Source organism: Saimiri boliviensis, chromosome 9 (assembly GCF_048565385.1).
Source record: "Saimiri boliviensis isolate mSaiBol1 chromosome 9, mSaiBol1.pri, whole genome shotgun sequence".
NCBI lineage: Eukaryota > Metazoa > Chordata > Mammalia > Primates > Cebidae > Saimiri > Saimiri boliviensis.
In genome coordinates, this window is record NC_133457.1 from 7,253,509 (window position 1) to 7,278,078 (window position 24,570).

Genomic DNA, 24,570 nt, shown 5'->3' on the forward strand with positions numbered 1-24,570 from the left:
ACGTTGGAGACAGAGGTTGCAGTGAGCCGAGATGGCACCATTGCACTCCAGCCTGGGTGACAGACTGAGACACACACACACACACACACAAACCAAAACAAGCACTTTCTTTTAGTTTCCAGCAAGAAAGAGAGAACTGCCATTTATGTTCCTCGTAAATATTTCATACCTTTCTAATTTTTGTTTTCATCTTTTTAATACTGATTTTTTCCTACCTGGAAAAGTACCATATGGAGTTTTTTTGTATCTTCATGCAGGTTAACCTCATTCTCTTCAGTTCATTTCTTAGGAGTGCCCTTTATTTTATCACCTTTTTCTGGCAAGGTTTCTTCTTGGGTGAGATCATAGTTATGCCTCCACAGATGTATTTGTTTGATCTGAGAAAGAGAAGAATATCCACTCTCCAGACTTCCCTTTCGGCCCCTCAAAAGTGGAGACTTGAAGGTGGCCGTATTGCAACTCTTGCCCACATGCATTCACTCATGCACCAAACATGCAGATCAGGTAGTCCGTTCATGACGCAAAGATGGCTCAGGCACCTCTGACGCTGCTGAGGATTTTCAGCGTGAAGAAGCAAGGATATGCACAGAAGCACTTAACAAGGAGGTGCATAGAGCGTCCGGCTGTCACTCTTTCTAGTCCATGGTCTAATCAACCCTGATTCCTCCTGGGGTGACCTCAAGCACAGTAGGCTACCTTTACTTCTATGTAAAATATTTTAAAAGCTTGAATGTAGCTTAGAAACTTAGAGAGGAAAAAAAAACCCAGTGGAATAAAATGAAAAGCTGCTTTGACCTGGGTGGCAACAGAGCGTGGTGCATACAAGCCAGGAGCGGTGGCTCGCTCCTGTAATCCCAGCACTTTGGGAGGCCAAGGAGCGGGGATCACCTGAGGTCAGGAGTTCGAGACCAGCCTGATGAACATGGAGAAACCCTGTGTCTACCAAAAATACAAAATTAGCTGGGCGTGGTTGGAGGCAGCTTTAGTCCCAGGTACTCAGCAGGCTAAGGCAGGAGAATTGCTTGAACCCGGGAGGCAGTGAGCAGAGAACCACTGCACTCCAGCCTGGGTGACGGAGCAAGACTCTGTCTCAAACAAACAAAAAAAGAGATGGATGTGTACAGAAGTGCCCTGTCCTGTTTGAGTGTTGAAGAACACGCTCCCCATTGTGTGTGGGGAAGGCACCTCTCAGGCCTGAAGAGTCTGTATTCAGTCAGTGTCCGCTGAGCAGAGGCTCAATCTTGGGACCCTGTCCTGTGTCTTCCCTGTCCACCACAGGAGGGCAACAGAGAGCACAAGACCGATCATTCCTGCTCTGGGCGGGACGGGAAGGGTGACCTGTTTCACCAAGGTCCCCTGGACTGCTCTAGAGTTATGAGCTTAACTATTTATGACTCTGAGCAATGTCTTGGAACTTTCAGCAGGAACATGCATGCTCAATTCCTGAATGATGGCTGAAGTCCACCGTTAATTTCTGCCACTTTGTGGACTTCACTGCTCTCTCGTAGGTATGCTCTCTCTCGCCAGCTCTCCCAGCCAGGTCTCTGGTACGGGGGGGTTTATCTTTGAGGAAATATTGCCTTTCTAGAGGGAGATAAATTTGCCTCTGGGTGTGATCGTAATTCTTTAAAGTTAAATGTCTGTGTCCTTGAGTTAACAACAAAGGTACACGTAGAGCCTGTTCTTATCCATTGGGAAGCAGAGTTCGAAAGTGATTCTGAAACTCCTGGTTACAAAATTTGCCTAATCAAAGTTCACAGCATCATATAAGAATCTTGCTTACTTCTACAAAATGTACTCCCTGTTACCCACCCAACGTTGGTTTTACTTTTCTCCAGCTTGAATTTTCTGCCTCATTTAAGTGGCTCGTCTCATCATCTCAGTGTCCCCCAACATGTATTATTCTCATCCTAGTATTAGTTTTTCACTGGTTTCCTCCATCTGAACTGTCCTTTCCCCAGAGTGATTTTCTCCTAATTCTTTAACGCCCAGCTCTGGTTCCCTTATTCCAATACCCCTTCTAGATGTGATTCCCATGGGGGTCCTTTTCTTCCGTGCTTCCTTTTGGTCTGCTGCGTAATGTTATATATAAATTGTGTGAAAATGCTTCCATGTGTATAACTACCTTCTGTTACCTCAGCTGCACATTGATGATGATGATGATGCATTTGAACCCACTGTGCCTGCTGCAGGGCTACACCTGTTTTGTGATTAGTGGATGATCCTTATGCCGGCCAATTGGACCTTTAGAAAAACAGATCCCAACATTTCAAGAAATTACACATTTGCTTTTCTTTGGATCGCGGTTTTATCTGTGGATTCATTTCTTTTGTTTGGCAGGTCAAAAAAATTCCAGTCATTTATTGAGAGCTGCTTGGTAAAGAATCACGGCCAGCGACCAGCAACGGAACAGCTGATGAAGCACCCGTTTATACGAGACCAACCTAATGAGCGACAGGTCCGCATTCAACTCAAGGACCACATTGATAGAACAAAGAAGAAGCGAGGAGAAAAAGGTTAGATGCACGTTCGTATTTCAGCAACAAAAACAAAAGATGGAGTCATTCATGGGCTCTTAATGTATTGGAGGTGGCTATGCAGATTTCAAATGGGCCTGCATTACTCCTTAGTGTGAGGGGCTGTCTCGGAGATCACAGCCTCTGGGTATCAATGGGGTGAGGCTGCTGAAGTAGAATCTTTCATGAAAAAAACGGAACTGCAAGAAACATTACCTCTGCCAGGCATTGAACAAAGTCATGTTGAGTGATACTATGAAGCGCTTTAACATGACAAGTGATTTTCTTAATTCAAATTGATATTCATGTTTAGAAGACTAAAACTCTATAGAAGACAGATAACCTCAAGAAAAAAATTCATCTACTTGACATTTTTCTATGCTGACATTCTTCAACATTTAAGTTTATGTGCTCTGAGGCTCATTTCTAATTCTGTTATTTAGAAGTCAGAAATAATTTTTTTTATAGTTGCACTGATACAAAAGATCATTAGGTTGCCAGGGTTACGGTATAGAATATCAGATTTTGAGCTGAGGATCATGTAACACACTTCCTTATATTATGTATGCAAAAACACATCTTTGTGACTCTAGCTCTTGTATGTCACTGGCTTTCATTGCATCATTGAAAAAACCTAAGTCCAAACTTGGGGTCTCAGGCTGTGCCCTCCTTTTTTGAATGGAAGCTTACATTTTCAACTAGCATAGAAATGCTATGCTAATACTATGTATTAGGGAACATTGAAGTGAGCTACCAAATGAGACAGAAAATGCAAGCCGAAGTGAAACTAAGGTTGGATGGGTAAGGGGAGCCCTTTGTAGAAATGAGTGAGATTCTTATATGGTGAAGTGAACTTGAATTAAGCAAATTTTGTAACCAGTAATGTCAGAATCTCTTTTGAACTTTGCTATCCAATTAATAACTCGTGAATCATGGCTAAAGTCCACCATTGATTTCTACTACATTGTGGGCTCGCCGCCGTAATCATAGGTATGGTATCTCTCACCAGCACTCCCCTGTCCTGTGCCTCTCTAGCACAGGGTTTATCTCGGAGGAAACGGTACCTTTCTAAAGGGAGATGCATTTGTTCTTGGACATTGACTAGCATGTTGACCGCACCCTGACCAAGGTACAAACTTGCACGGTCTGGAACGGGTTCAATGGTTAGCTGAGGTAGGGGAAGTTAAGAGGATGGGAAGGTAGAAATGGAGAGGAGAGCAGTGAGTACTTTGTGGGTAGAAGGCAGGAGCTGGGAGGATGACAGTCACAGGCAGTGTGAGGCTGGAAAGCTGAGCATCAACAGTGCAGTGAGTGGAGAGGAAGGCCCGGGACCCAGGAGGGAAGGGGAGGCACATGGAGATGTGCTTGTTCCTGCTTCCCTCCTCTCCGTTTCTCTCCCGTCTGGAGTTCAGAGGCAGCAGTGGAGGGTAGCAGACAGCACAAGACAGAGGTTGCCCCTCTGTTATTTGTGTTTCCTTTCTTCTTTGCCTCTGCAGTTAATACCCATTACACAAGCTGGGGATGAGGGTTGGGGGCGGTGAGCAGTATGAAAATCAAGACTGGATTGGAGATCAGCAGAGCGCTAAGGCAGGAGGAGAAAATCTCAGTGAAGATTCCAGGAAGATATCTCTCTCTCTCTGTGTGTCTCTCTGTCTCTGTCTGTCTGTCTCTCTCCCTCTCCCTCTCCCCCCCACCCCCACTTCCCTTCCCACCTCCCCTCTCCCTCTCTCCCTTCCCCCACACACATCCCCCGGCCTTCTCTCTTTCTTTCTTGAGTTTCTCTCTTTCTTTGTTGCCCAGGCTAATCTCAGATTCCTGAGCTCAAGGGATCCTCCACCTCAGCATCTCAAAGTGTTGGGATTATAGACATGAACCACCCACCCAGCACCTTTTTTTTTGTTTTTGTTTGTTTGTTTGTTTGTTTGTTTTGAGACAGGCTCTCTTCTCTCTCTCTGTTGCTTGGGCTGGAGCACAGTGGAGTTATCGTAGCTCCCTACAGTCTCTATCTCACAGGCTCAAGTGATCTTCCCATCTTAGCCTCCCAAGTAGCTGGGACTACAGGTGTACACCACCATGCCTAGCTAATTATTATTATTATTTTAATTTTTAGTAAAGACAAAGTCTCACATTGTTGCCCAGGCTGATCTTGAACTCCCAAACTTAAGAAATCCTCCTGCCTCAGTCTCACGAAGTGCTGGGATTATAGGTATGGGCCACCAAACCTGGCCCCAGGGAAGAAGTCTCCTGCAGCTGGCATCAGGGACTTGAAGGAGTGTATGATCAGGTTAGACTCAAGAGTGGGAGGTTATGAAGCTAAGCCAAAAAGGTGACTCATCTGCAGTTAATAAGATGTCAGTTAGACCCTAAGGACCTGGGAGGCTAGCTCAAGATGGAAGAACTAAGTATTAAGAGAAATATGTAGGTCAAACTCTAAAAGTTCCAGGACTGATTTTCCAACTGGTCCTTGTCCACGGTGGTCTTGGGCTACTCCATGAAGTCAGAATTTTTAATGGAATATTTTAGGGCAGTGTTGAGACATGCAACCCTTAAAAGCCAACTTCTCTAAAAAGGACATTTTGTTATACTGTTAATATATAGCATAGTTTAAGTGCTCAGACTCTGTTTTCAGATTCGTATTCTAGGTTCATATTCTAGCTCTGCCCCTTATCAGTTCTGTGAACACCACTCCAGTTTTCTCATCTTTAAAATGAGATTGAGAGTATGCTAATAATATCTATTGCCAGGAATTCTTGCAAAGATTAAATGAGATATGCATTTAAAATGCTTGATATAATATCCAGGACGTAGATGCAGTCAGTAAATATAAGTTATTCTTATTTAGGCAGTTACTTATTGACCCATACTTTTTCATTACTTACTCCGAGTCCTTTGTGAGAACTCATGGCCCATCTCCTTCAGGGGCATAGATGAGAGTGGGTGACACCAGCACCCCAGGTTGTTTCCACATTTTGGGGGGCACAGACTTTGGAACGTGACTCAGAACTCACCACACCATGAAGATAGATCACTTTTAATGTGTTTGTCCTTCGCAGCGTGGAAAAGTAAGATTCGTGGCAATAGGTGTATTCAAGAATTATGTGGTAATTTACGGAATCTAATGCTGTTTAGGCTTAGGGCCACCAGAATCACAGTTCTAGTCCCCTGTTTCTGCTCCCAAGGAAGGGGTTTTGGGCAAATGAGATCTCATTCCATTTGCTCAATTTAATCAAATGACTAAGTTTGCTCTTATATTACTGTTCACTTCTTAGTTGTTCTATCACCAACTTTTGGTAGAATCAAAGCAATTCTACTTTGCATTGCTTTATGATTTTTTTAACCTGGTATTTTTTTCCCTAAGATAGTTTGACACATGCCAATTTAACTCAGTTATATAAAAGCAGTCAAAACCAAATTTTGGTGAAGTATTAAATATTAAATTGAGGAGCCTGACAAATGAAGGTTTTACCCTAGAGAGTAGAAATAATTGGAATCATTGTATGCTTCTTTTCCTTGCTGTAATTTCCTTTATTAGATAAAATTTTCACATTTTTTCTTTGAAATCCTATATTCATTTTGGAAAAATTTGAAATATTACATTTTTAGTGTGGAGCATTAAAACGCTTTATGCAGGTTTTTGATACTTTGGTGAACTAATATTTTTTAAATAAGTAGTCTGAAAGCTTCATACATACCTAAAATACACTTGAACTCATCCAACTTTTGGCTTTCTTTCAGTATCTCTCTTTTTTTTTTTTTTTTTTTTTTTTTTTGATACAGAGTTTCACTCTTGTTACCCAGGCTGGAGTGCAATGGTGTGATCTCGGCTCACCGCAACCTCCGCCTCCTGGGTTCGGGCAATTCTCCTGCCTCAGCCTCCTGAGTAGCTGGGATCACAGGCACGCGCCACCATGCCCAGCTAATTTTTGTATTTTTAGTAGAGACGGGGATTCACCATGTTGACCAGGATGGTCTCCATCTCTTGACCTCGTGATCCACCCGCCTCGGCCTCCCAAAGTACTGGGATTACAGGCGTGAGCCACCGCACCCGGCCTCAGTATCTCTTTTAATGAATGGCTAAATAGTGTGAAAGACAAGGTATATTTATCAAATTTGAGCATTCTCACTGTGTGACTACTGCCTCCTGGTGGTAACATAACTAAATTGCAGTTTCAGTTCCTTTTTAGGGATGTGCAAATACCTTCAAGGTTGCAATTATTAACCTACAGCTATGAAGAGATAGCAGTAATGTGACATCTTCCCTTGCTTAAAAGCTCCTCCAAGGGTTCCTCATAGCCCATAGAAAAGTTCTCAGCATGGCATTTATAAGAATCAGTGAGCCGTTTTGTCCCTGCAAGCCTTTCTCCCTCCATCAGGCTTTCTCATGCCCAGGCACCTACCTAACTACTCACAGCTCATTATTTCCTGAACATATTATGCACTGTAATATTGCCAGCCTTACTCGTGTGGATATGTTGCTTAGAATGTCCTTTTCCCACCAATGCCAGCTAATAACTGCCTGAACAGGAGCCACTGACCTTCCAAGGACCAGTTCATTTTTTCTTCAAAGACTTCACTGTTCCTTCCTCCATTATGGCCAGTGGCACTAGCTGCTCCTTTCTCTGATATATCATTGCTCCTTATATATATTGCTATTTAGCATATAATATATTGGAAAGAGCACTGGTTCTTAGGTTGGAAAAGTTCTGGATTGAATTCTAAATCCAAATCCCAGATTGACCTTTTAATAATGAGATAACATTGGTTATATTACTTAACCTCTTGTAATTCAGTATTCTCTCTGAAAGACAGACACTATTTTGGAATGTTACTATGAAAAATGAGACAGCAGAGTAAAATATCTAGCAATAGTGACTGGCATGAGAGCTACTCACCAAATATTAATTCCCTTTCTTGACGATCATGGAGGCTCTGATATTTACTCATCTCACGCATTAGATTTGATCTCTTCCAAAGCAAAGCCTCAGTCTTATTCATTCTCTATGTAAACTGCTTCACATTTTGCTGAAGTAAATGATTGTCCCTAGTGGATCAATCAAAACACATTTTAACTATATATTTTTAATAGTACCTATTGTCGAAAGTTTCTTTGTTGCATTTATCAAGATAATCTAAAGACAGTTTGTGAGTCCATGTAAGTCATAATAAAATCCTACTTTAAAAATGGTTAATATCATCAGTAAGTTACAAATGGGCCAATGGGTTTGATATGTGTGACTTTATAATGGGAATTAACAAAACAGAAATTATTTTTTAATTGAAAATAAATTAACGAAAAAATTGAAAAGGATTATTTTAATTCTTTATCTTCTCTTTCATGTGAACATTAGGCACTAGGGACAAATATCTAGAGACAGCTGAGACAGTCTTGAATATGGTTAATTTCATATACTGATGGGAACCATTAAACCACAAGCCTGGAGGCTGTTCCAGCGCTCCGTTAACTACGACTCTCTGGGCATCAATTTATTTATATATAAGAGACGGGGTTGGGCTTTACTGAGCCATAGCATCTTCTTGTGCACTAACACGCTGGGGTCTTTCTTTAGATGAAACAGAGTATGAGTACAGCGGAAGTGAGGAAGAGGAGGAGGAGAATGACTCAGGAGAGCCCAGGTATGAGAGCAAAAGCCAAGTCTTCTCATGTTCACATTCTGAATTGTGCTTCTGTGGAATTCACTTTCCTTTTGATTTATAGGTTCGTTTTAAAGAATCCACCAGGGTGATCTTATTTAATTTATTGCCCATTGAACATATTCATTAATTTGGGAAAATTTCCCTAGGCAGACATTACGAAAATGTGGAAATCAGCATATTCTTTATCTTGTCCCACAAGATTTATGGTCTCTAGCCTAAGCATTTGTTTTCTTACAGATGTAACAGGTAGAATGGGTAGAAGGCAATTATCTTGGCAATGCAGGACTAAAAATACTTAAAGCAGCAACTTTGCATTTTCGAACTTGCCTTGTTCACTTGGTTACTTCCTACTTTTGAGAAACCCATCCAGGCAACCACTGTCCTTGTCACATACGTTGGTATTTTCACTGCAGCCTAATCCGGGAGAAAGTGATTTCCAGAAATGAAATGATATGTAGAGATGAACTCCAAGCAGATACATTTGGGCCATTCCTGTTGTCACCTGTTGGAGCCCAGAACCCAGTGCTGTTTTGTTGTCATGCCTACATTTTGAATTCCACTTGACTTTGATTCTGACTTTCGTCTAGCCTGTGTTTATAAATAATTAAGGTGAGAGTGGTTGCACTGCCAGGATTTCTCTTTGGTGAGCGAATTCAGCTTGGTGAGTCAAGGGGAGCAGGCATATATCCATGGTGCCATGTGGTATACCTGTGAAGTAAGACTGGAGGGAACTGCTCAAGCAGAAGACTCACTGAGGTATGGCTTCCTTCCTCAAGCCATCTAAGGAGTGGACCCTAATGCTCCAGAAGGATCAGTTCCCGTATCACTGAGGGAGCTTTCTGACCAGCAAAGGGGCCAGCTTAGCCACTACTGCTGGAAAGAGCCAGACACCGTGTTGTTCTTTTATGCTAACTCAGACCTACTGGGCTGGATTCTTGCGAAGCCTCTATAAGAAGATAGAACCGAGCCTTCAGAGGCATCCAGTTTTTCTGTCTTCACCTGCCACAGGATTCCTCAAGGTCAAAGACCGAAGGAGAATTCTTTCCTACCATCTGATACGTAGCACCCTCGTATAGCTGGGTATACGAGCTCATATACCCTCGGTTTAGCTGCATAAAGATGACTGCCGAGTAGTGACAGAGAAAATGAACATTCCTGAAAGGCAAAGGACCAAACGCGCCGCTTTCAGAGAAGTTGTATGCCAGTGTTCAAAGCCACCTGGATGACTGTGTCAGCCTTCTGACCGCTTCCTGTAGAACTGAGAAACCCCATCTTTCTAGCACTTGCTGAACTGCACGTGAAGGGTGACGTAGGGAGCCATCCCAGCCACCCCTTCACACTTCCATAATTATCACATGGCATTTTATCGTGTTAAAGATGATGTTCAAATCCTGTTTTTATGGACGTGTCTAATTAATCTTCATGAAATCCTGAAAAACAGAGGAGGACAGTAGTTATCTCATTTTAGAAATGAGGTGACAGCTCAAGGGTGGCAACCAGGTCACACACAGAGTTAATCATTGAGTCGCTAACACAGCTCAGATCTTCTGACATTGATTCAACATCAATTAATATTAATGGAGCAGTGTGCATGGGAGGCTGGGTTCCCAAGCCCCCTTCCCTTTGCAGAGGGCAATTGGCCTGTGTAGATAAGTACCATCATTTGGGGTTTGTTTTAGAGTTTGACACAGAGGCTCTAAGTTTTAGCGAAGGCTTGTTAGGAGATGCCAAGCATTGTCTGTGCAACATCACAAACAAAGCCTTTTTATGTCTTTTCATGGCGGTATCTCACACAGCACACTAACCACTCTCCAAAACCAAACCTTGATCCTCTTGTCAACTGCCGCTAAACCTGCTCCTCCCCCAGCATTCCTCATTCCTGTTCTCGTCACCACCATCACCCAGCAGCCAAGACAGAACCTGCAGTTCGTCCCTCCATGTGTCAGAGCTGTCAACAGGCTTCATGACCTCTACCCCCAAATACTCCTTCCCTTCTCCATCCCCACTGCTCTTGACCTGTGTGGTGTCTCCACCCCAGAGCCACTCTTGTCCTTGCACCTCTCGCAGGGTCATCCATTCAACAGCCAAACCAATCTGCTGATGTGACTCTTCTGCGTAAAACCTTCCCGTGCGTTCGTGCATGGCTGTCACTGCCCGCACCTCTCTCTCTGACCTCCTCTCCTACCCTTCTCCCTCTCATTCACTCTGCTTTGGGAAGCTGGGCTGGTGTTCAGTTGCTCAAAAATAGGGTACATACCTGTTTTTACCCCAGGCCTCTAAACCTGCTTTTCCCTCTGCCTGGAACATTCTTCAACTGCCTCCTTCCCAGAGAGGTCTCCCTGACCACTCATCTAAAATAGGGCCTCAAAGCTTACCCCAGCTCCCCACCACTCACTCTTAAACAATTACAATTTTTGTCTTCTCTAGAGTCTGTTAATACCTGAAGTTATTTGTCTGTATGTCTGCCCACAAGAAGATAACTTTAAAGAGAGAAATTATCTAGCAACTGCCATATCCTTAGAGCCTACTACAGTGACTGCCATGTAGCAGGTGCTCTGTATATATATGTATATTTGACATAAATCTATTAAACATACATATATATGTGTGTGTGTATATTTAATAGATTTATTTCAAATGGAAGTAAATTTGAAATCTATTTCATATATATGTATGTATATATGTATGTTTAATATATATGAATTTGAAACAAGTCTATTAAACATGTATACATATATATGAATATATGTATAGTAAACATACATATATACATATATATGTAAATATATATATGTATGTGTATATGTATAATAGATTTATTTCAAATGGAAGCTTCCAGAAAGATGAAAAGGGCTAGGTTTGAATAAACAAATAGAAGTCATTTCCCTCTTAGGCTGCTGTGCAGAATCAAGGAGTCTGTAACTGTGAGTTGTTCACCTGGGAGTAGGCCAGCCCTGGACCGCCAGCGGAGTAGGGAGAGCTTAATTATGTCCTCTCATTCTCTGTCACATGCACACACATACATGTACAACCACCATTTTGCAGAAGAGAGAACTGTTTCCTAAACAGAACCTAGGAACCAATGAGCGGGGCTGAACTGCCAGCTGCACCCTCTGGGTCATCAAGCCAAGCCCTTTAAGTGTATTGCAGTCAGGCAAACTCTATCTTAGATGTAGCAAGCTTGGGCTCAGATCCTGGCTCTGTGTTGACCTTGACTCGAGGGTTTTCCATTGCTGGCGCATCATGACTTCACAGGAACAGCCTGGCCTCTGCCCCGTGGGGGTGGTGTGGGTGAGGTTGATCGTTTAAGTAGATTCCCTTGCTGCTCACCATTGCCCATTTTTATTGAAAATAATCCAGTCCGGGGCTCAGGGCTTGGCACAGTGGCTGAAGTCTTGAGAAACAAATCTTTGCCACGTCCCAAGGGTGAGGGAGTGGTGTGGACAGTCCTGGAGAAGCTGACAACGTGGAGAATGCGACATCCGTCTATGAATGGAGGCATTTGTTTCGTGCCACCATCAAACTGAAAGGGAGGCAGGTCTCTTACCCTGATGCTACTTCTTTGGGGTGAATGGTTGAATGCGTGGGGGGCCTAGGAGCCTGTGCTCTTCTTTCCCTGTGTGGGGGTGAGTCGTTTGCCCTGCTGTCCTCTTCCCCCAGGGCCTCTTGGTAGCCACGGCCCCTGCCCTATGTGGGATCCCTGATCACTCTCTCCTGCCCACAGCTCCATCCTGAATCTGCCAGGGGAGTCGACGCTGAGGAGGGACTTTCTGAGGCTGCAGCTGGCCAACAAGGAGCGTTCCGAGGCCTTGCGGCGGCAGCAGCTAGAGCAGCAGCAGCGGGAGAATGAGGAGCACAAGAGGCAGCTGCTGGCCGAGCGTCAGAAGCGCATTGAGGAGCAGAAGGAGCAGAGACGGCGGCTGGAGGAGGTGAGGACCGGCTCGAGCCACCTCTGACCCCAAGCCTCTCAGTTGTGGTCCCTCCCCAGGTGATCCCCGGGAACTCACATCCCACCCTTGACCACAAAGGCAGATAAGTCCTGAACGCTCTTACAGACAAAAGGCTTCCTTTGCTTTTTGTGGTGTTGCGGTCTTTCAGAAAAGCGGGTGAAGGCCGTCATCCCTTCTTGTCTTGCCATAAATCACCTTCTCAGCAAGCTTTACTTAAAAGTCACAGCGCCTCCCTCCAGCACGGCCTGTTGCCCTTCCCTGCTTTATTACTTTTACCTAGCTCTTAGCACCTTCAAACATACTCCACACGTCTTTTTATGTGCCTGAATGTCCCTACTGGAATTTTAGTTCCATCAGGACAAGGGGATTTTACCTCTTTTATTCCCTGATGTAACTCCAGCGTGTAGTATGTGCTTCATAAGCATTTGTGGAATGAGTCCATTCATATACGAATGAATGAGTCAGTAGTTGAGAGGTGAAATACAGGCGTTAACTAGATCACAGTGAATAAGCAGGTAAGTGGAATTTCAACTATGGAAGAGTGAGACCTGCCTATTGATGCTCTCAATGCTAGCAAGAGCGTTTCACAAATCCTTTCCCAGACATCCCTTAGGACCCAGGGCCTGTCCGCCAGCTTGTGGGCAGACCTGCCTTCAACAGCAGACGCTGCTTATCTGTGTGAGAGCCATACTGCTAGCCACAGTTTCCTGCCTGCCTTGTCCTGGGCCAGACCTTCACCTTGTGGTCTTACAGACATTTGTTAAAGCTTTCTTCCCAGAACTCTGCCCCAATCTCTCAGGCCTCCTTCCTCTGCCAGATAAATCAAAGCCTTTAGACGATTAGGAAACCGAGACTGCACAGCTATTGGGGAGGTTGGGCAGCAGATGTAAGGTGCACTAAGTCCACGGTAATGGGATAGTAATTTTACAGGTTTCCCAAACGCCAGCTTGCTTCTCATTAACGGGCTTGCAGCAATTCACCTGCTTTGTCAGGTGGCCACTGCAAAGTTAGAAGGGTGGTGAATTGCAGTCACCAGGAGCAGATTGCTTTTTAAATGGTACATCAAGGTCCAGCCTCCCTGGTTTAAATCAGTGAGGGCCTCAGTTCCAGTTTGCAGTAAATCCCATCAACTGCATTATGTCCCTCGAATATCAGTTTCAGACCAGCAGCAATAATACTCAATGGTGGTAATTACTGAGTGATTTTAGTGCGTCAAGTACCAGGCAGGATGCCGTGCTTCTAGCCAGTGTCTCATCTACTGTCATTATCTCTTTTCATAGATCCATTATCTCTCATGCAAAGCTCATATAATCCCCATTGGACAAAGAGGAAACTGAGGTTCAGGGAGGGAAGTAATCGGTCCCATGTTGCAGGGCACCATGTTCAGAACTTTACACAAATTGTCTCATTTAATCCTCACAATAATCTCCAGTCTAAAGATAATGCAGCTGAGTCTTAGAGAGGTTAATAACTTGCTAAAGGTTGAGAAGAAAACCAAGTTTCAAATCCAGAGGACCGGCCTGCAGAGCCTAAGCATCAAGTCACCCCACGTGCTCTGCCTCTCCACTGGTAAGTCAGAGTTGATGTGCTTGTCCGCATCCCTCATCTGGCCTCTATGTCTGTGGTCTTTTACCCTGAACGTTTAAGGATTTCTGCATGAGGGCACAGAATCTGGGCCCAACAGATGCTCACCTTTGACCTGGGTTCCGTCTCATGCTCCCTGTCAGAGATATTGCCAAGGCCTCCCTTGTGTCTCTTCTCTTGTGGCATTTGCTTGAACCTCTACCATGGGGCAAGTCAGAGTTCAGCTCACTGAGGTGTGTGCATCCACAGAGACGCACTCTGTCAGTCCTGGCTTGCACAGAAGACGTCAGCCAGCATGCATGAGGACACAAGCCTTTTGCTCTGTGTTCCTATGGGCATAAACCTTGGTTCCACACCAGAAGCAGCAATGCTTCTCACCACGGCATTGACAGATTATACCAGCTTTCTCTTTCGATCCTTCATCTTACTCTATAGCACAGTGGAAAAGAACAAGGAATACTAAGTACTCAGACAGCTGTAAATTCTGAACCCCTAAGTCGTGACATTCTCTGCCACCAGGAACTCTTCTGTCGTGTCCTGCTCCTGCCAGGTCTCCATCCATGTCTGCTTCCTTGGCCTCTGGTGACCACTTGCGTTTCTGGTGTCCTGAGTAAGAGCTTGGACTACATTGTCACATAGAAACTGTTAAAGCCCATAGTTCAGCTGGAGAATTCAGCTTCATTGTGAGTGATTTTTCCTTTTGTAGGAAAAACATTCCTACTTTCAAAAAAAAAAAAAAAAAACGGCCACCTAGCTACCCCTTTAGTCACACAGGACTACATAGGTTGTAGCTTTTGTATTTGGTCATCTCAACTGTCACCTCCCACCAGAGGGTTTCTAAGGAAGCTCTGGACATCCTTTGCTATTTATGAGCAAGCATGTGGATTGGGCTAAGCTCTAAATCAGTTTCTGTATATTCTTAGAAGGACTTTGAACATATACGGAATGTGGTCATTTATCAGCTTTATGAAAAGGACATGACTTCAGGTCAATTAAATGGTGGAGGGAAGACTCAGCTTTTGACCAGTGTTGAAATACAACCTGTAACTAAATTCCAGGAACTTGATTAGCCCAAGCTAAAGTGAATGAGCCCATCAATAGTGAGAAAAAGTACAAGGAAGACCTCTTCTATTTTTACTCAGCTCAATAAAAATTTCTATTACTTGGCATAAATAAAATACAACTTATTTTATTCTGTATCATGGAGTCAGGATCCAAGAATGGGAGCCTTGTGGGGTCGAGGCTTCTTCTCTGGCAACCTTGAGCAAATTTGTGGTGATGTTTGATTCTGCTCAAGAGTTTTGAAATGATATTACTGATGTCTATGTGTTTCAAATTGTTGAGAGCATTCTATACCTTCATTTGGGGACGAGTGTCTTTAAGTCACAGGAATGAATCAAACAGGCCTCAGAAGCACCTGCTCCCTGGTAGTAAGTTTTATTATTTTGAGTTTTTCAAGACACCAACATCTCATGTAGCACCCTTCAAGACCATCCTAGCATTGTCCAGTTGTAAAAATAACCAGATCTACCTGGCCAAAAAATATGCTTCTCTGGCTCCATCTCATGAATTTTTTTTAAAGAGGTCTCTCCTGTATCTTATTGGCCAGTAATCGTGAAGCCATCATGTACAGAAGAAGATCCTGGCAGTCTAAAAAGTAAACCCTCTATAAGCCTCTAACTTTTTATTGCGAGTGACTGGGGCTTTCAAGGATGCTGGACTCAATCGTTGTTGTTGTTTTTAAGTGTGAAGTTGGATTAAAACCTTTTCCTTGGGTCTGTGGGTAGTCGTTTGACAGATACTTAGGGAACACCTGTGTTGTGTAGGCAGCATGCTAGACGCTAGATGTACAGCCTCCCATTGTGATGATTCGATCTGTGAGGGAAATGGGCTCTAAGCAAATAATCCACCAAGTAATGATTTGTCATCGTGGCAATGCCTGCCGTGGTGGAGGAGAGTGGCCTGCTAAGCGAGCAGGCCACGGGGTGGGAGCCTCACCTGGCTTGGTCAGCGTTTCACTAGAGGAGGGAGTGGGGCACAGAGAGATACCAGGCAGGGAAGGCAGGGTGCAGTCAGGCAGGGCTTTGTAGACCGTGTTGATGACTTTTGAATTTTATTCTAAGAAGAACGGGAAACCACTGAAGTGTCTTCACTAAGGGAAGACCATCCGATCTGCCTTTTTCAAATGAAACTTTGGCTGTCGCAGGGTAAGTGCTAGAAAGAAGCAAGAGGAAATGGAGGAGATAAGTCAGTCCAGGCCAGAGGGGGTGATGCTCTGGACAGGTGATGGTGGAGTGGGGATTGAGAAAAGTGGGCACGCTTGAGACAAATGCAGCCTGTGGACTTGCAGGATGTGCAAGTTGATTAGACATTAGGGATGAGGAAGAGCAGCCGACAGTGACAGCCGTCGTCTAATCCATGCAGCTGGATTATGTAGAGATGGCCATAGAAGAGGGCGAAGATAGGAAAATAGGAATTACTGGTTTGTAGTAAGGGAAGTACACATGAGAAGAGAAGAGAGTGTGAGCCTGAGCTCTGAGAACTCAGAATAGGCAAGGAAAAGACAGCAGAGAAAATTGATCAGGAAGTGGAAGGGACACAGTGAGAGTCTGATGAAAAGATTTAGTATTCAAGCGTACGGATGGAGGTAAAGGGGCCAGCTCTGAAGAATGCTACTCAGAAGTTGGGAAGACAGGAGCATCTTTTTGGTTTCAAATGACAAAGAGGATATTTAAAACATAGTTTTTAGGTAGTATTCCCTAGAAATGCTTTCATTTCAAGCAGCCTGGCCAGGGAGTCAGCAGATCTGCACTTGGAGTGAAAAGACGCCAACTTTTGAGGGCCACCGTGTGCTAGTCCCCGCGTCCCCTGGCAGTTCTCCTTTCTCTCCCCACACCTCCACTTCCTGAGCCCTACAGGGAGGTCAGTAGCAAAGCTCGTTCCCACCACCAAAGTCGTTCTGAGGATTAACGCAAAAAAATGGATATGAAAGAACTTTATTGACTGCCAAAAACTGGACAGACCTCACTTTTGAGGACTTGTCAAATTCAGCTTAAATATTTCTAACAAGACCCATGTTATGCTTGTGTCGGAACTTTTCATAATTCCATGCTCATCCATTGGTTGTCAGCTTTTGGTTCCAATTCTTTTTTATTTTTTGAGATGGAGTCTCTGTTGCCCAGGCTGGAGTGCAATGGTGTGATCATCTCAGGTCACTGCAACCTCTGCCTCCTGGGCTCAAGCGATTCTTGTGCCTCAACCACCCCAGTAGTTGGGATTACAGGCATGCTCTACCGCACCTAGCTAATCTTTGTGTTTTTAGTAGAGATGGGGGTTTGCCATATTAGCCAGGCTGGTCTCAATCTCCTGGCCTCAAGTGATCTGCCTGCCTCGGTCTCCCAAAGTGCTGGGATTATAGGCATGAACCACCATGCCTGGTCACCATTCACTTTTCTCATAGCATAATCAAGCCAGTCTCACAGCAGCTGTGCAAGCAGAAGCCCAAACCCAGAGAAGCCACTAGTGTGGAAGGTCATTCTTCAGAACCTTACTGGCTTCTTCCAAATGCTCCTAGACACCCCTACCCACAAAAAAACGTGGAGAGGTGGTGGGGAAGCTGCAACTTTCTTTAAGAATCACAGTACAGGACAGCATATTGAAGCTCTGGAAAGTCCTGGGACAGCAGAGCATGTGGTAAAATTCTCTTGAGAGTGAAGTTGTCGTTTGCTTAATAACATGGACTCTAGAACCTAAGATGTCTAGGGGTGAAATCCCAGCTTTCTCTCTAATTAGGCATGTGGCGTGGGTTCTTTAACTTTTCTGTTTTACAGTTTCCTCATCTGTAAAGCTAGAAATAACAATAGCATTTACCTCACAAGACTGTTGTGAAAATCAAATGAGTTAATTCATAGAAAGCCTGCCAGCATCACCAACACATGGTGAGCCCTCAATAAATACTGGTTGTTCTTATTATTGGTGTGGATGCCTTTGTCTGAAGTCAGAGAAATGAATATCCAAATTTGAACTTCTGTATGTGTTGCAGTAAAACGTTTTTGGATTTATTAAAATAAATGTAAATAAGTAAGCATCTTTCCATGCTTTGGGAAGAATATTTGTTACAATACTGGAAGGAATTCAGTTATTAATGATGTATGTCTAATAGTTATTAGATGGCCAGATTTAGGTTCACGTAGAGGTAAAGTACACTATCTTTGCAGGCCAAGGCCAAATTAATCGTAGCTGTGTGGTCTTGGGCAAATTACTTAACCTCTCTGAACCTCAGCTTCCTTACATGCACATTTGGTAAAATAAGATTTACTTTTCAGGAATGTTGAGAAGTAAATGAAACCATACATACAGAGGGCTTGACACGATGGCTGACACAAAAACTGGATTGATATTCTTGGGTGAATATTTTATTGTTATTTTGGAACTGATGATTTCCAAGTATAGTACTGTTAATTTTGTTTTTTATTTCAATGGTTCTCTCTGTAGATGGCATTTTCCCATTCCCTGTCTTCTTTAATTCCTTAATGTACCTTCCCTGTTGAGTGTAAAACCTCAACTTCTCCATCCCCTTTTGAAGGCATTTTTCCAGAGCACACTTTCATTATGTCTGGCTGGGCTGTCCAGCTGCTGGTGCCCGAACCAGCAGTACTGGCCTTGTTGGCGTAAGGAGGCAGCCCATTCTTCATCCTTTTGCAGATGTCTTGTTTAGTAATGTCAACTGCTGCCTTAGGAAGTCTTTTTTTTCCCCAGTAAAACCTAGACGACCTTCCCTGGAGAAACTGCCTTCTGATGGATTATCTTATCAGTATTTCTTGCTGTCATTTCCAACACCGTCTCATTATGATCCCATCATTGCTACCACGTGGCTGCGTGAAATCTCATTTCCTAACAATAGCTAAGTGAAGTTCGTGAGAACCGTAGATCTTGTGCTGAGTGAATAATCAGCTTCTGGCATCAGGGAAATAGTACCTTACAAGTGACCCTTTCACCGAAAAGGTTGAGAGTATGGCGATTCAGTAAGAAATTGCCTAGGTTTGAGTCTCAGCCCTGCCATGCACTGCCTTTGTAATTTTGAGCGAGACATGACTTCTCTGTGCCTCAGTTGGACCATTTATAAAATGGAATGTAATACATACAAACCACTTAGAACAGTACCTGGCCCTGAGTAGACACCTGAATAAGTTGAAGGAGTGTTACACATGAAGGGAAGAATCCCGTTTCTCATTACTTACATTGTTGCTGCTTGCTGGGTCATCTCTTTCCAGGGCAAGGGCTTTTTTGTTGCTGCTGCTGCTGTTGTTGAAATTTCAAAATATTGATTGAACAAAAGAATAAACATAAGCCCCAAAGAAAATATGACAAACTTCATACATAAAATGTCATTTTCCCCTAATATAATTGCTTTCTGTTCATGGTTTACAAAATGACTGATGTTTCCCTTCTATCCCTTTGTACCTATGTGTATCTAGTAGAAATGTTTTTAGCTCTGGCTGTGGGCACACAGAAACTTGCTATCGATGATTATGTTCAAATGTTTATTTCCTTTCCCCAGAATAAATTGGGGGACTGGCACTGTCTGGATTGATTACAGGACAGATTCTCAGGGCTTGAAGTTGAATGCAGCCCGAGCAAGCACGGAGGGCAGAAGCAGGATACTGGAAAATCGGGTGGGCTTGTGCCAGTGCAGCATTTCCGCCCACCGGACCACTGTTCCAGGCCACAAGCTAGAAAAAAAGTACCATGAGCAAGAATAATTTCCCCATCTCAGAGCCTGGCATGTTAACACATCAGCACTGCCAGAAGTGGCCCTTAATTCACTTCATCATTAACCACAGGTGTCCCAGTGTGTCCTGTGAGCACTGGCTGGCGAGTTGGGGGCAGCCCAGCTCTTTATTCCTGGATGTCATTAAGATTGAACACTTTCTCGCTGGGCTTTTGCTCTGTTATTTCGCTAACTGAACAGAAATTATGAAACAGCTGGGAACCAGCCTGGCAAACTGGATGCTCATTGTCTAGGACGGAGCGTGCCCATGGGCTTTTTTGGATAATGATCAGTAACCACATGCACGTGTAAATCACACTTGTGCTTCAGAGAGCCATGTCATCTGCATGAATATCAGGAACCCTACCTCCCAGTGGATCCCAGAAGGGCTTCTTGTTTTAACTTATGTGCCAAAGGAGTTCTGACTTCGTCTGCTTTGTCACCTGGATCCTGTAATGGGAGGGGTTTCCTGCCAAAGTGCGGAAGTTGAGCAGACATCCCTATCTTGTAGTGTAAAATGCTACTGAAATCTGAAGTCCTTTCGCCCAGGCTCCTGCCTGAACTTTTAAGACATAGGAAGGTACGGTATACTAGGGTTTTATACTTAACAGCATTTCATACTGAAAAAGAAAACCCTGGAGTTAGGCGATTGCTGATCCTTGGTGTATCTAGAGTACCTTGCATGGAAAGTAGGGATGGCTTTTTAGTGCCTACGTGGAATGGACATCACGCAGACTACCCTCTGTCGCCTGGGGTCTTCACAGAACCTCCTTTATTACAGTTAGTCTATATGTTTTGTGTGTCCACAGTTTTCTTAGTTATTTCTGACCACAGAATTATGACCACAAAATAGTTTCACGTGAAATCTTATTTCACGTGACATTTAAATTGAATTGCTTTCATTTCAATTCTTGTTTTCTTTAGTGAGTGGTTTTATAGAATCAGAGGCTGGGGAATATTAGGGACCTCAAAGGTGATCGCAGCCCATTCTTCTCTCAAAGATTCCTTTTTCTGTATTCTTCAAACAGGATTATTTAATCTGTTTCACGTGTAATCTCTCCTTGTATGTCCATGGGCTTGAGGCAGCACATTCTATTTTTGAATAACTTCTAATGTTGGAAAATTTATCTTTTTGTTGATTCAAGTTATTGTGATATCCCTGCCTTAACAGAAGTTGTGCCAAATAAAACTGAAGTGCCCTGTGTGTCTGCCCCAGAAAGGTGTGCAGACAATAATAATGCTTTTCTCCAAATGTTACCAGTTCCTGCAACCTTTCTACATACAAGTTAGCATCTTTAGAATCATCTCGGGAGTACTGGAGTTGCCCTCTCTGTAAACACTGTATTAATAAACTGGTTTATAACTGGCTTGTCTTCATAGGACTCAGTCTGAGGGTCTCATCCTAAGACTTCAGAATGATGACAGTAGGAATTTGGGGCTTTCATCTGCACTTGACGTTCACGCTAAAATTCAGAGTCATAGGTACTAGGGATATCCATCAGGCTATTCTTGCTCCTCTGTCTCACACCTGGCAAATCCCATGCGGTTGTTCTCCCTGGAGAAACTGGGGTTAAGAGATAATAAGGAGCTTGTGAGCAATCACATAGACTAGCATCCATAGAAGAGGCAGGATGAGAATTCTTCCGGAAGCCTCCATGAAGCTCAGTCTGTCTAGAACTGCCGTGCCTCTTTCTGTGCACATAAAGACCAGCTCACAGACATGTGCTTGACAGTGCTTAGCCATGGGGCTGTCTGCTGATCAAAAGTGTGGCCTGTGAACATAAAGAAAAGCCTGTACTTAGGCAGTTAATTTTTTAGGAAAGCTCTCAAAGATTAGGTTGAATAGTTTGTCTCTCATGGTGTGAGTAGGTATAGAAAGAAAGGAATGAGGCATGTCCAGCCTGTCTCGCTTTCTCAATGTTCTCCGGTTACTATTTCTGTGAAGAAAAGGTAGGGAACGAGTAAAACAGAGGGAAAAATGGCAACTTTAAAAAACATTAGACAGTGTCTTTGACTTTGTATGTATGGATGTGTCTACCTGCTTCCTGTGGACCCATAAGAGGCAGCATGGCAAGAGCCAGACACAACATAAGTCCTGGCCTTGCACTTAACAACTGAGTGAGCTTGGGCAAGATATTAGCCTCGATGTGCCTCAGTTTCCTTATCTGTCAAATGGGGGTGATGACAGTACTACCTGCCTCAAATGGTTTGAGAATTAAATGAGTTAGTATGAGGACCATGCTTGGAATCATAGGATGCACCATGTAAGTGTTCTTCGTTATTATTCATAGTTACTCTTTTATTTTTATGTCACTGTCATATAATGAACTCAGAGGTGCCAGACTGCTGCTCCGTCACTCTGAGTCCTTCCAGAGAAAAAGATCTGGAACCTCGGTTTTAGTCATAAGGAATCGTGCCCTTCTATAGTCATGGGTTTGCAATGATTTTTCCAAAACTAAGACTTTAGCAAATGTTAAATGGGAAAACAGAATGCCTGGAAGCTGGAATGCCTCTCATCACAAGTATAGCTCCTGTGAAGCTTCTACAGAACAGTCCTATTTAAAGTGAGGGGGCACGTGTGATGTGCAGTCAATCAAAAGACCACACTGGGTCCTTTCATTCTGAGTGTCTTTGAACAGAGAGCCCCTAGGTTGAAGGGATGGCTTGAGGTACTTTCCAAGGAGCCTGACTTCATCTTGTACCAGCCATTTTTCCTGGCCTCTGGAGGCCAGCTCAGGTCTTCCACAGTCACAGTGGGGTTTCCTCTCACCACTTTCAGGAGGTCACCCAAGATGAAAAGCAACAGGAGCTCTCCAAGGGCAAATAAGAATTCTGCTTCATTTCACTCTCATTCTGAATGGGTAGTAGATTTTTGCTTGGCAATGTAGCATATCCTTGCTCAGACTTTTAGAATGAACAGATTGGCAAGATTATTTAATCTACCCCCTTGTTGAAACTGTAGCTGAAGGAGATTTACTCAAGGTCAAACAACATTCACTCATTTATCAAACACATACTTAAAGAGCACTGCTATGTGGTCTTCAGTTTTCATATCAGTGGCAGCACAGGACCAGAATCTAGTCTTAGTGTTTCCAAACCATTTTATTCTTTCTCCAACCCTGTTGCGTCTCTTCCCTACTCCCCTCTCTCAGTGCCACATTGCATGGCAGCTATAGGATATTAATTCTCGGATGTGGATATCACTTGCGTCCATATAATGGGAAATGTGATGTATGTAAAAGATGGACCAGGACCAAGCTTTGCTTCTCGTTTTTTGGCTTGTATTCTTATGACTTTTCTTTATTCCTAAAGGACTTAAGGTGGCTTAAAGGGATTAATAAGCAATTAAAAGTAAAATAAACAAGGAGACAAGTAGAAGGGAATATAAAGTAGAAGGGGGAAACAGATGCAGGCAGGAGCGGGGTCTGTGCACAGAATGCCTGCACAACATGGCATCCAGCACTGTCGCCCGTGGCGCTCACCAGTCTGCCCTGAGGACTGACACTTGAGAAAAGGGACCGATGTGAAGGGGTTGAGATTCATGTTGTCCATCAGATAAAAGTGAGCCAGTTACTCAGGCGAGCTTTCCGAGATCACGCCGAAAACTGTACACTTGGCTAGGAAGTAGTGCAATGAATAATGTCTGAGGCAATATCCCTGGCATAAACGCGGTGGTTAGCTTTATTCGGCTGTTTTGAAGACATCCTGAAATGCAATTTTATGGCATTGCAGTTCATCAAAGTCACTTCTACAAGAGCTGGAACACCCTGGTGTAGGTGCACACCTTTCTGCTTATCTAAAGTAATCTAAGGAGAGCATTTATGGGGTTGGGGGGAGACTGACCCCACCGTCCTCGTGAGGAACATACACGAGGATTATTTCTTACAACTAGATCTCTTATAACAGTTCAAAATTTAAAGTTTGAGGTGATATTATCTGACAAGAATTTACAGATCAAAAATTCCACATAGCCAATTTAGGATAAATGTATTGAACAGGGGAGACAAGATTACTATTTCCTCATGAAGATCAACGAACAAATTTACATGCTTGAAAGTCCAGCCACACAGCCTCTGCCTAGAGGTAGCCTGAGGGGAGCATCCATAGGGAGAATCAAAACTGCCCCCAATAGATCCCTAGATCTGGCAATCCCACCACTGGGTGTATAGCCAGAGAAGGGGAAGTCTGTGTGTTCAAGAGATAGCTGTGCTCCTTTGTTTACTGCAGCACTGTTCACAATAGACAAGAAACTGAATGAACCCAAGTGTCCATCAGTGGATGCATGAATAGAGAAAATGTGGTACTTATGCACAAGGGAGTACCACTCATCCATAAAAAAGAGTGAAATTCTGTCATTTGCGGCAACATAGATGAACCTGGAGGACATCATATTAAGTGAAATATACCAGGCACAGAAAGACAAATGCCATATGATCTCACTTGTGGACTCTAAAATGTCATTCTCACAGAAGGAGACAGTAGAATAATGATTACCAGAGGATGGGTAGTGGTGGGAGACCTGGTCAATGAGTACAAAGCTATAGTTAGACAAGAGAATTAAGTTCTGGGGTTCTATTGCATAAAAGGATAACTAGAATTAACAATGTGTTACGTATTTCAAAATAGCTATAAAAGGTTTTCTAATACTCTCATCACAAAGAAATGTTGTGTTTAAGATGATAGATATGCTAATTACCCTGAGTTGATCATTACATAATTTATACATGTATCTAAACATCACATTGTACCCCATAAATATGTCCAATTATTACATCTCAATCATAAATATTTAAGAAATTTTAAATATTTCATGCCTTTCTCTAATATTTAAAATAAGAAATTTTAAATATTTTAAAATAATAACAATTGTACTAAAAAATAATCATGCTTGGTGAACACCAACAGAAGACAGAAGGGGCAAGAAGGCTCTGATTACCGACCCCATCGAGTAAGGCAACAACGGTTTGGGCCTGGAAAGCTTTAACAGAAGGTTCTATCCATCATCTCCCCACCAGGAAAAAAAAAAAATTAAGAAACATATTATAAGAAGCCCCTGAATGTCCAGTTTTAGGGAATATCACTTTTGGCAATGCCT

The 24,570-nt window shown here is 43.3% G+C and overlaps 1 protein-coding gene across 5 annotated transcripts in view; it reads left to right on the forward strand.

Moving 5' to 3' along the window:
- Window positions 1–24,570, forward strand: part of TNIK (TRAF2 and NCK interacting kinase) — a 410,093-nt gene that overhangs the window by 301,820 nt on the left and 83,703 nt on the right. For all 5 annotated transcript variants that reach the window (XM_003925097.4, XM_003925098.4, XM_003925096.4 and 2 more), the window contains 3 exons: window positions 2,341–2,516; window positions 8,084–8,150; window positions 11,896–12,100. In XM_003925097.4, coding sequence (XP_003925146.1) covers window positions 2,341–2,516; window positions 8,084–8,150; window positions 11,896–12,100 — 448 coding nt within the window. The remainder of the gene's footprint in view (window positions 1–2,340; window positions 2,517–8,083; window positions 8,151–11,895; window positions 12,101–24,570) is intronic.